Source organism: Callorhinus ursinus, unplaced genomic scaffold, assembly GCF_003265705.2.
Source record: "Callorhinus ursinus isolate GAN/ISIS: 27379988/994484 unplaced genomic scaffold, GSC_fseal_2.0 scaffold29, whole genome shotgun sequence".
NCBI lineage: Eukaryota > Metazoa > Chordata > Mammalia > Carnivora > Otariidae > Callorhinus > Callorhinus ursinus.
In genome coordinates this window covers 786,101-798,004 of record NW_027397091.1, presented here as the reverse complement: position 1 = coordinate 798,004, position 11,904 = coordinate 786,101, and the positions used below count along the sequence as shown (strand labels likewise).

The following is an 11,904-nucleotide window of genomic DNA, read 5'->3' as shown; positions in this document are numbered from 1 at the left end:
AAAGTAAACTACCAAGGGCGCCTGGGTGGCTCAGTTGGTTAAGCGACTGCCTTCCACTCAGGTCATGATCCTGGAGTCCGGGGATCGAGTCCCACATCGGGCTCCCTGCTCGGCAGGGAGTCTGCTTCTCCCTCTGACCCTCTCCCCTCTCATGCTCTCTCTCTCTCTCTCTCTCATTCTCTCAAATAAATAAAACCTTAAAAAAATAAAAAAAAGAGAAATAATTAAAAAAAAAGTAAACTACCAAAATTCTACAGTAACCTACGTAATTCTTAATAGTGGCACCTTAGAAGAAGTTCCTTTTAAATCAAGATCAAGTCAAAGGTGCCTGTGAATAGCAATTCCATATGCCATTGTCTGGGAACCCCAGCTTGCAGTTAGATGATGAATGCACAAGGAGAGGACTGGTAACATACTGATAACATCTGGCTATTAGATGGTTGTGGTATCCTTCAGTTTAGAGGACTTTATGACTTTCATATATGTTACAAATATTTTGCAAGTATGCAGTATCACATCTCAATTTTAAATATTGTGGGTTTTTTGTTAGACATTTAAGGACACAGGCCAGAAAATATGGTAGAAGCAACAAGATCTAAAATCAAGTTCTTTTATTTTTAAGATGGAAAATATTTTTTTAAAGATTTTATTTATTTGAGAGAGAGAGAATGAGAGCACGAGAAGGGAGAGGGTCAGAGGGAGAAGCAGACTCCCTGCTGCGCAGGGAGCCCGATGTGGGACTCGATTCCGGGACTCCAGGATCATGACCTGAGCCGAAGGCAGTCGCTTAACCAACTGAGCCACCCAGGTGCCCAAGATGGAATATATTTGAAAGGTAAGGAGGCAGTATAAAGGAAGCAAGACAGAATATAGATGTTTGCTCAGCAGGAAAAAAAAAAAAAAACTTGTTTAAAATTTGTTGCATCCAAAGCCTGACAAAACCTCACAAAAGACAGCTCTTTCCCCCAGGAGGAATGGGATCATAGACTAGGGGTGAGCCAGGAGTCCCGTGACACAGTGATGCCGGCTAGATTGGACCCTTCCTTCTCCAGGATTCTCATGAGCTCTGCCCTTGATGCCCCTGGGTTTCTGGCTGGGGGACCCAGGCTGGAGATTTGGGGAAGGGAGTGAGGAGTCCAAGAAGCCCCTACCGTGACGGCAGTGGGCCGAAGATGCCTCTCTCTGACGCCAGGATTCACCCTCGCCCCCAGTGCTACTGTCCCGGCCTGTGAGAGACCGCTCCCTTCCCTTCCTCCCCACACCCCAACCAAACCTGACTCTTCACTGCCAGAGAGGGAGATCTCCGCTAGGGGGCGCGCCTTGCAACGTCGGTCGCCGGCTCCGCCGGTTGCGATTCCGCGGGGTGCTGACTTCCCCGGGATGGTTAGCACCTTCCTTTTGTGGGTGCCCACAGCCCTCCGATCCCCAGCTTGGCTTAGCATTTCCTTCTCGGCCTCAGGCCCTTGACCGCCTCGTTCCGCCCGCACGGTCAACGCGCCCGGTTGGACGCCCTCCAGCCGTCGCCCCGGCCCCTCTCCCCAACCTGAGCGAATTGCGCAGTGCCCCACACCTGGCTCTGCTCCCGGAGTGACCTCCCGGCGCGGCGCGGACCACCTCCCCCTCCCTGCAGGAGCGGGTCTCCACCCTATCCCCTTGTGGCCTCTCGGTGAGGACAGCCGCTCCCCACACCCCGGAGCCGGGACCCGCTTTCCCCTGCACACGCGAGTCTGCGGGAGAGCGCCCCCTCTCGGCTTCCCGCAACTGGCGCTTAGAGGATCCTCTCGCGCCGCACACCTCCTCCTTCCAGGGACCCCCTCAACCTTCCGCAGGGTGGCCACTGACAACTGTCTCAAGCGGTGCCCCCCGCCCCCAGATCTCCCTTGACGCCGCCCTCTCGGACCCTCCGTCCCAATCGCTCCCACTCGGTGCTTTCTGCACCTGGGACGGAGGAGAGTCGTACCCGACGCTCCCGCTCCTAGGTGCGCCCCAGCATATGTGGATGCCCTGTGGCTCCCTCTCTGCTCTCTTAGATGCGACGGCCCTGGCGGCTGACGCCTCCTCGGCTCCCGTCCATCCTGCCCCGCCCGATCTGATTATCCTGGTCAGGCCACGCGGGTGACCGGGTGCCCACGACACCCCCACCGCCACCCCCATCAGAGCAGGCTGCGGGCCGCGGTGCGGGAGGCCAAGCAAAGACACCGACCTAACCGTCCAGGTCACTCAGGCCAACTGGGCGGCTCTCCTTTCTTGGCCCAAATCAGAAAGGCCTAGAACTCCTTCATTCCAGCCTGTTCATTTGCCCCAGGCTTGCATTTTTAAGCTTTTTAACTCTAAACGGGTGACTCTATCTACATTTAAAGGAATTTCAGGAATGACGTTCATGATGCCAAGGTCCCTCACTTCCCTTTTATCTGTATACTACACTCCCCCTTGTCTGCCCCTAGAGTCGGCCATTCCTTTCTGTTTATCTTTTGTTTTCACGTGTTCTAGGGGAAAAAAAAGAAGTTTTGCTGGCATACATTTTAAATTTGTGTAAAAGGAATTGTATTCTCATTCAAGTTTCTTTTCACTCAGTGCTAGGATTTCGAGATCAATGCGTACAGCTTCCTCTCCTAACTGCTGTGTTCATCCACCTTATGTTACCTTTCCCATCTCCTGCCACCACCAATAGTACAATCATCCCTCTCAAATACGTCCCCTTATGCAGCGCTTCTCAAACATTTGCGTGCATATCACCTGGGATCTTGTTAAAATGCAGGCTCTGATTCCACAGGCCTGGCGGTGGGGGGGGGGCGCTGAGACTCTGCATTTCTCTCCAGCTCCCAGGGGATACCTATACTTCTGGTCCTGGTGGGACCACTCTGAGGAGCCAGGCCCTTACGGGCCTCTATGAGACTTCATTTTGGACTGCTGGGTCACAGGGTATGGTTTGATCGAATTTGATAAATATTGCCCATCAGCTCTGCAGTCTGGCCATACCACCTTATCCTCTACCAGCAGACACAGGAAGGTAGAAGGTATATATTTATGTGAGGAAGGGAAGAAGTCCTTCTCCTTGCTTCTGTCCAAATCCTTCCTGCCCCCATCTCTGCAGTGTGCCTGGTCTGGGCCAAAACCTCCTCTCTCCCCTAATCATAATGGCCCCAAGGCTCTGAAGTGATGTCCCTGGCCAGCAATGGCCAGCCAAGTCAGTGAGAGACCCAAGACTGGCATCCTGGCTTCATCCCTGACAGGAGCTCTTAAGAACAGGTATTGAGAAGCCCCAGGGTCTTCCATGCGGTTGTATTTCCTCCATCGCATTTGCTTGAGTAGCCCACTAGGGTGAACCAGGATTCAAACACACTGGCTTTGCCACTGGCAAACGGCGATCCTGAGCCTGTCTCCTCATCTCTAAAATGGCATAGCTACAGCTTATGGCATGAGGAGTCAGTCCAGGAATTTTGCCCACATGCCACGAGCCCCACAGGGGCCCTAAAACAGGTGTTCTTGCCTTGGTTTTACCCTTGAGGAAAATGAAGTTCAAGAAGGTAAACTTTAACAATTTCCACCAAGGTCACGGAGCTAGAAAGTAACAGTGCTGGGATTCAAACCCATCCTCAGCCGATACCCCAGAGCCCAGGCTAATCATGAGGCTTCACCATCTCCATGTCCCACCTTGCCCTTCCTACCAGGCCACATTTGTGGGAGAACCACACGGAAACTGGAAGAAAGGACTGTGCCTGGGGTTTGGGGCACTGATGTTGAAGGCCTCTGACCAGTGGCCTGCATGGTTATGAAACTCCACAGCAAATGGGTTTTTAGCAAAAATAAACTTAGGTTCTAGGGTCTGGTTCCCATGGCCTGAATGTTTAGGTGGCAGGAGAGAGGAACTTTGGTTCTAGGGCTTCAGGAGCAGAAGTTTTAGGGTTAGATATCCAGTGGGGTCACGACTGGGTGGAAGACAGAGAGGGTCAGGAACTGGGTGGGGGTCCAGTGGGTGGGTCTGAGCTGTGGGTAAACTATCTACCATGTGCCTCACTTGGTAATAACAGATCACGGTTTTGTTTGGAGGGTTAGCTGCTGTGTGAAGGGCCAGAATGCTGGGCAAGAAGGGATGCCCCCTTCCAGACCTTCCTGGAGCTGTGAGCAGAAGTCGGGACAGCTTCAGAAACTCATGGGCTCTGCTTTCTCCACTCACACAACTGTCCAGGCGTCTCTGGACGCCAGGCCTCAGCTCCAAGCATTTCACAACCAGGAGGGATCAGCATGTGCACATTTCGAGATTTCATGTCACACAACGTTTTACATCTCGTCCACACCCATCCACCCCTGTTTACCATCGGAGGGCCAAAATTGTATGCATGACAGAGCGTTTCTCTGAAGGCCCAGGGAAGCTTCCTGCTCTTTGAACCACCTTCAGGATCAAAAGACCCGTTGAGCCTACAGATTATTCTCAGACTTCAGTATCATATCTTACAGTTTTCTGGTCTTTACGAAGTACCTCACACATAGGCAGTATTGCCTTTGACTCACAACAACCCCATGACAGGGTTGGGACCCACTTAACACCGAAGTTCAAAAGAATTAATTGGCTATGGCCACACATTGTGTAAGTGGGGAAATGGGACTTCTTGTTCATTTTTCCATCACAGACCTTAGGAATCTTAAAGTAGTTCTCCTCTGGGATCCTCACTACCCTAGCTGGCCCACTTCCCAGACTTGGGGGTGCTCACTGAGGCAGAAAGTAGGGAGTCTAGGGAGTGGGGGATGCCTGGGCAGAAAGGAGCGGGAGGTGAGTTAGTTGAGGTCTCACGGGGCTTCTGGCCAGCCCTCTCTCAGCTAGGTTTCTGTCAGTGGCCCCTTTCTAGAGCTTGGGGAAAGAGGGGCGTTAGTACCAGGGCTACAGAGCTAGAAGTTCTCAATGAGTCTGCGGCTGAGACAGCTGAGCATCTGTGAGGAAAAGCAGCTGCCAGTTGCCAAGGGAGCCCTGGTGGTGTCACCACACCCTTGTGGGAACTCTCGGCGGCTTGGCCACGCTCTGCCCCTGGCTCCCTCTTCTGCCCTGCCCCTTCTTCTCAAAGCCCCCGATGCCCCACACTGAGGACCTGGAGCATCGGCTTGAGGGAGTTGGCCAGAGGTCGGGCCGGTCTACCCGGCCAGCTCTAGGCCACATCATGCCTGGCCCGAGCAGTGCTAGGGACGGGGCAGGGGCGGGGCTGGGGGGCCTGAGGGGGTGGGGTCTGGGGCCTGCTGAAGCCACTGCCCTCCCCCTCCCTGGGGCCTCAGGCCCTAGGCCAGGGCTCAACAGACACAGGCAGCGGGATGGGGTTGCCCTTCTATTGGTCCAAGTCCTGAGTGTAGTCTGGGTGAGACATGGAGGTGAGGAGGCCCACGAGGCTCAGCAGCGTGGAGAAAAGCAGCAGGAAGGAGGCGGTGAAAAGCAGGGTGGGGAGGGCGCTGAGCACCAGCAGCAGGATGGCTGGCAGCAGATGGCGCCATGCGGCGGCCACGACGGGCCACAGGGAGCTCAGCAGGTAGGAGCCCGTGGTGAAGAGCGCGTGGCACAGCATCAGCGCCAGCAGCAGGTAGAGGATCCCCTCCAGCCCCCACAGCACACGCTGGAGTGGCTGCCGCCAGCCCGACGTGGCCCACCACTGGGCCCAGCTCTGAGGCACGTGGCACAGGCACCAGCGCACCCAGGCCTGACGCGTGGCCCAGGCCGACCAGGGCGCGGCCCGCTGCGGCCCCTCGCCGGCCCCGATGGCATCTGTCTCCACCTGCGGCTGCGGTGTCATGGCTGGTGCACCTGCGGAGAGGGCCAGGCCAGCTGCAGGAGCAGCCCTGGAGACCCTGGGGCCTCCAGGCAGGCGGGGGGGGGGGGCGGATGCAGGGATCAGGAGGGGACCAGCGTGGGCGGGCTGGGACTTTGAGCTGGGGCCTGGATCTTACCTCCGGGCAGAGCCACCTAAGTCATGTTGCTTCCTGCAGCGCCCAGGATGGCCTAGCAGCCAGAGTGGAGCCCCCCCACCCCCCCCGCCCCCCGGTCCCTCACCCCCCTGCCCGCCCCCAAGGATCCCCATTGTGACGCGGGTGGGGGTGGGGTCCCGCCAAGAGAGGAGCCACTGCAGGATGTGAGGCTCACCTGAATCCCTCTCCACGGACCCTCCAGGCTGGCAGGGGTGTCTGGTGAGCCCCCAGACACAGATTCTCATGCTTTCTTGTGGGAAGCCCTCTCTGGATCCCTGTTCCTACCCTGCTAACTGATATCCAACCCCACTCTGCTCTCCTGTAAGTCTTTCTGGCCACCCATTCTCCAGAACCACAGAGGAGGCCAGAATGGCCACCCCCACAAACCCACAAGCTCAGAGGTGGCCGCCACATCCTGCCCTGGCTCCCTGTCCCTTGACCCCGCCTTCTCTTGCTGTCTCAGATGCAGACCCAGGTATCCGCCACCCATGCTGGGGGGCCAAAGGGCCCCTGCAGTTCAGGCTGGAGATAAAGGGGTTCCCTCCTGCCTGCTCAACCCAGGACGGAGGAAAAGGCGATCTGGGGAAGCAGCGGGGCCAGTGTATTTCTGGATGGGGGCGGAAGGCCAGGCCAGGCAGGGCCAGGGGCACGCCGCAGGCTCCCAGGAGCAGCCCCAGGCCCCCAGGAGCAGCCCCAGGCCCAGGAGTGCCAGTAGCAGGGCCTCCTGGGGGCCGAGTCGTTCCATGACTGCCACCGCAGGCAGGAGTGCGGCCCCCTGACTCCAGCCTCCCGGGAGGAGTGTCTGCGGGGGGCCTGTGGGCCTGTGGACAGAGAGGGTGGCGGTGGGGCCTCGGGAGGTTGGCCGATCGCCCGCCTGCTGGGCTCTGCACACTTAACCAGTGGAGCAGGTCGGGGGCCAGGAAGCTGACCAGCAGCAGCGAGGCTGGGCCAGCCAGCTGTCAGCCCCCATGCCCCCAGCCCTAGGACACTGTCCCGGAGCTGGGCCACGCTAGGGCCCCAGGGGGACATGCATGGACCCACTGGACTATGCGACCCCTCCCCAGCACCCAGGCCTCTGGGGGGGACTGGGATAGGATAAGGAAGGGCTTTGCACATGGGTGAGCAGAGCTGGGCCATGGAGAGAGGTGGAGGTGACAGGAAGGACTAGTGTTGGGGGGGGCCTGGGAGGGGGCGAGGCCCTGGCAGACACTCAAGAGTTAGCTCTGTGGGAATCCCCCCTCCCCACACACCCACCCACCACACCCTCCTCATCTCCCACTCCAGTCAGCCATTCTGGGACTGGGCAGCTGGGGCATTGTGACCTATTGCCAGGTGGGGCCCTGGGGTACAGAGGGGGCTGTTGCTGGTTTTGGCCTCCTAAGCAGCTGGTGGTTTAGGTGGGGCTAAGTCAGAAGGGAGTCAGTGATTTCTGAGAACTAAGACTCATCCTCTGGTCTTCGTGAATTCTCTGCCCCAGGGCCCCCGTGAGGATCTGAGTTACCAGGAAGGCATTCCAACCCCATCATCACGTGGGCAGCTGAGCAAGAGAGGAAGGACTGCTTTCTTTCTCCTGAGGGTTCCCAGAGCTCTGTGTCCAGGGGCAATCATTCAATCTTCCTGTCAGCAGCTCTCTCTCCCCTGAGAGCTGGGGGATGCCTGTGGGCCCTTGTGGGGGAATTTTCAGGACTACAGCCCTGAAATGCAGAGGCAGGCTCTGCCAGGAAGCACCCTGAGACTTTCTGGGGCTGGGCTCCCACAGGACTGCTACAGGGTGGGGCAGGAGGGGGCTGTTTCTAAGCCCTGTGGTCTGTGGGAAGTGTTTCAGATACTGGGATTCCAGGAATGACATAGGTAATGTAAGAGGGCTTCAACATAGTAACCCCCAAACCGGAGGCTAAAGTTACCCTCTGAGAATGAAAGTAAGGCAGATGAACATATAAGGAAGGGACTGATCGTCTGAAAAGGAAACCTATCCCCATGATAATCTGTAAATGGGTGGTGGCTGCAGAGGTTCCAGCACATCTCAGATTAGTGACAAGAGGCAAGGGTAGAAGTGGATCATAATTAAGAACAGAATCCTTTCCACATCTCATACTTTGAGGGAAAAAATGATGGGGCTGGGGGAAGGGGCCAGTGGCCATACAGTCCCCAGGAGAGGAGCAGGCAAGAATCAGGCGGCGTACCCGCCTCCAGCGGGCCCTGTCCAAAGACTCAAGCCTGGTGGACTTGACATCATTGGCATAGAGCCAATGGTCCTGGGGCCCTTGGGACCATTCATCGATTGTTTCTGCTCTGGCTCTTCCCAGAGTAATAAAGCGATGCCTGCAGAATTCTGAGGGAAAATGATTTCCAACCTAAAAACATAGATCTGTCCAAATGATTATCAAGTACAAGAGTAGAATAAAGACATTCTAAGCCGTGAAAGTTCTCAAAAATTTGACCTCGTATACACTCTTTCCTAGAAAGCTACTGGAGGATGTGCTTCAGCAAAACAAGGCATTAAACTAAGAGGACAATATGGGAGTCAAGAGATGAGGCTAAAAGCAGGAAAGCAATGATGAGAAGGGCTTGGGATGTCAGCCGTGCTTCCGAGTAAAGAAAGCAAACAACTCAGGCTGGAATCAAAAGCAAGATGCTCCAAGGAGGGATGTCTCCAGAAGAAAATGAAATTATCTGTGGTTTTTAGATATGTTCAAAATGTTCAGTTCTGTGGGTCGCTTTGGGATTAAATTAGTAATTGATGCCTAGAAAACCAAGCAAATGATAAAACAAAGTAGTGCTAACTCCAGGAAACACAAAAAGTTGGACAATAATATTTACATGGTCATATATAAGCAATGAATATTGACTCCGGTGACTTAGCTCTTTGGGAGGATGGAAGGAGTTTGTTTGTGTACTTGAAGATATATGTTGGGGAGGGTGGTAAGAAAGCAGAATCCTTAATTCCATAGCAGGAAACCTACAGATAACATTTAGACATAGAAAAATTAGGAAATAGCAACAGAAGTATAGAGGTAAATATAAGGAGAAATAACAGAATTAAAAGTGGTTGATCTGGGAATGGAGAAGCATAGAAAAGAGTCTTCTATTGAGAGCTTAAAAGTGATTTACCTTTAAAACTGTATTCTGTAGTATTTCGGCTAAATGATTTAGTTAAAGAAAAGAAAATTAAGGGGCGCCTGGGTGGCTCAGTCGTTAAGCGTCTGCCTTCGGCTCAGGTCGTGATCCCAGGGTCCTGGGATTGAGTCCCGCATCGGGCTCCCTGCTCCGCGGGAAGCCTGCTTCTCCCTCTCCCACTCCCCCTGCTTGTGTTCCCTCTCTCGCTGTGTCTCTCTCTGTCAAATAAATAAGTAAAATCTTTAAAAAAAATAAAATTAATATAGGGTCATATTACAGAGATCAGGAATATACCCACCCAGGATGAATGAAATGCCAATATCCAAATATTATGTGGATGTGCTCTTGTAGCTTGAGATAAAATTTCCAGTGACAGCATCAAACACCATCAAACTTGAAAGTTGTGAATCTCATGCATTTTAGATGGAGGTGCTCTAAATCTCTCACCTAGTGCTGCTCAGCCTTTAATGTGCACGTGAATCTCTGGGGGTTGAATCCTACGGAGATCTTGTTAAAAATGCAGATTTTGATTCAGTAGGTCTGGGGTGGGCTTCTGCATTTCTAACAAGCACCCAGCCTCTAACGAGCTGGTGCTCTTGGTCCTTGGCCACACTTTGAGGAGCAGGGCTCGCAAAGACCTTGATGTACAAAAGAGAGATAGCTGGGGGAGGTGGTGAGCAGAGGATGGGCGTGTAGCCAGTGCATGGAGGTGCCATGGGAGGGAGTCCCCATCGATGCCCACCTGCGTCACAGGGAGAACACCAAGTGCAGAGTGAGTTCTGCCCTAGCACCAGGGACAGAAGATTAGGAGACCCAGGCAGGCAGTAGATGCTACTACTTCTCTCTTTGTGCAGCCAAACACATAGCCTCCTTTCTTTTCTTGATATCGTTTTAGTCCATCCATGTATGTGGGAATAAGAGGACTGTCTGAAGCTGTTTTCCCACCTTTAATTCATCTGGTTAGCTTCAGGGCCCCCAGGAAACCACATATTATCTCACTTCATTACCACCAAAACCCTGGGGCCAAGCTATCATTGTCCCCATTTTACAGATAAGGAAACAGAGGCTCAGAGAGCAACTTACTGTCCGAGGATACCCACACACAACAAACAGCAGAAGTGGGTGTGAAATTGAGCCTACATGGTGCCGAAGTCAGCTCTTCCCTCCCCCTCCAGCCACCTGACCACCCTGGAGGCAGCAGAGTCCCCGGCCATCCCTTAAACCCCAATCCCTTTTGGGCAGCTGTCTCCACCCAGTCCAGCTCAGTCCCGCTCACTTGTGCTTTGCACCATATCCTCGCCCTCACGAGGCCACGACAAATTCTCCACCTGGCTTCAGGGGCTAGAGATCTGAGCCGCCACCTCCACAGCCTGCTTCCCAGCTTGGCACCTTTGCAGCCCAGGTAACCAAGTGGCAGGGGCCAAAGAGGGCAGCCCAGCTGGAAGCATACCTGAGGGGATAAGGAAGTAATGGAAGGGCATAAGGAGGTTCTGAGGGGTTCAGGGGGCATAGAGGGCCACGAAGGGACCCTGAAGGTTGTAATAGGGCAGTGAGGCAAGGGGTAGGAGAGTTAAGAAGAAGGGTAAGCGGGGGCACAGGGGATACAAGAGGTACCAGCATCCCACAGGTCCGAGCCCCTACAGGATTGGCCGGGAGTGGCCATCCCACCAGTCCCTTGGCGGGGGCACGTCTCCCAGTTCATGGCCCTGCCATCTCCTCTCCCACAGAACCCTGTGTTGTTGGGGAAGAGTCAGCTTCCCTCAGTCCTGCTTGGTCCTCTCCAACCTTGAATATATTACACAGATACTTTTTTCCCCCTCGAGATTTATTTATTTATTTGAGAGAGAGAGAGCTCGAGCAAGCGCAAGTGGTGGGGTGGGGCAGCAGAGGGAAAGAATCTCAAGCAGATGCCCCACTGAGCACAGAGCCTGACCTGCCCGGGGCTCAATCTCATGACCCAGGAGATCATGACCTGAGCCAAAATCAAGAGTCAGATGCTTAACCGGCTGAGCCACCCAGGACCCCTACACAGATACTTTTTGAGCACTGACTAAGGGACCAGGTGCCGTTCTATCTAGGCCCTGAGCTGTGAACATCTGGGTACAAAAAGCTCTTCTGGAGTGTTGTTTACCTTTGCTGGGGGCGGAGACCCAGACAGTGAACACAGAACAAAACAAGATAATCTCAAACAATGTTGAATGCCTGGAAGATAAATAAGGTAATAAAACAGGGTGAGGGATAGAGTGTGTGTAGAGAATGGGGCTTACTTTCAACAGAATGGTCAGCGAAGGCTTTTGGAAACAGGTGACACTGAAAAGCAATCTGTATGACAAAGATGCCAACTTGGTGAACCAGTGCAAAGGCCCTGAGGCTGGATGGGGCTGGTGCATTGGAGGGACTGCTAAAATGCCAGTGTGGCTGGAGGCATATGAGCCAGGGGAAGAGCCCAGGGTGATGAGGTGGGAAAGGTGTGGGTGGGGAAGAACTCTGTCATGAAGGGCCTCACAGGTGAGCCCCCAGGGACTTAAGCCATGAAAAACCTGACCTAAATCTGATTTAGCTGCTGTGGGTGGGAGCCTCAGGGGGCTGAGATGTCCTAGCCGGGTGCCCCGTCCACCCTCTCACACCCGCCTGTCAAACTTGGGTGAGGTTGGGGCCAGAGACAGAGTGGTGGCCAGATTGGGCTTTGGAGGAAGGGGAGCAGCCCTCAGGACCTGTTCAGACCCACTTCTAGCTCTAGGGGAGCCTGTCCTGACCTCCCACCCCGACGAAGCCTCAGTGTAGAGTACTGTCTTTCTGCCCCTGACCCGGCCAGCCCCGCGCTGCCCGAACCCTCGGCTT

General features: G+C 54.4%; 1 protein-coding gene and 1 long non-coding RNA gene across 2 annotated transcripts; one reads left to right on the top strand and one right to left on the bottom strand.

Annotated features, from left to right (window-relative positions):
- Positions 1-4,584: 4,584 nt before the first annotated feature.
- On the bottom strand, positions 4,585-6,036 carry TMEM239 (transmembrane protein 239). The gene is made up of 2 exons (XM_025876665.2): positions 5,929-6,036; positions 4,585-5,785 (listed from the first exon to the last, which is right to left on the bottom strand). The coding sequence occupies exon 2, from the start codon at positions 5,772-5,774 to the stop codon at positions 5,316-5,318; it is 459 nt and encodes a 152-aa protein (XP_025732450.2). The 5' UTR covers positions 5,775-5,785; positions 5,929-6,036; the 3' UTR covers positions 4,585-5,315.
- A 61-nt stretch (positions 6,037-6,097) lies between these two features.
- LOC141370244 (uncharacterized) lies at positions 6,098-8,688 on the top strand. Its single transcript, XR_012374133.1, has 2 exons — positions 6,098-6,267; positions 8,409-8,688. It is a non-coding gene; the product is annotated as an uncharacterized lncRNA (long non-coding RNA).
- The last annotated feature ends 3,216 nt before the right edge of the window (positions 8,689-11,904 follow it).

Excerpts from the sequence above, each read along its gene's own strand:
- TMEM239 (XM_025876665.2), bottom strand. The coding sequence starts at position 5,774 with ATGACACCGCAGCCGCAGGTGGAGACAGATGCCATCGGGGCCGGCGAG.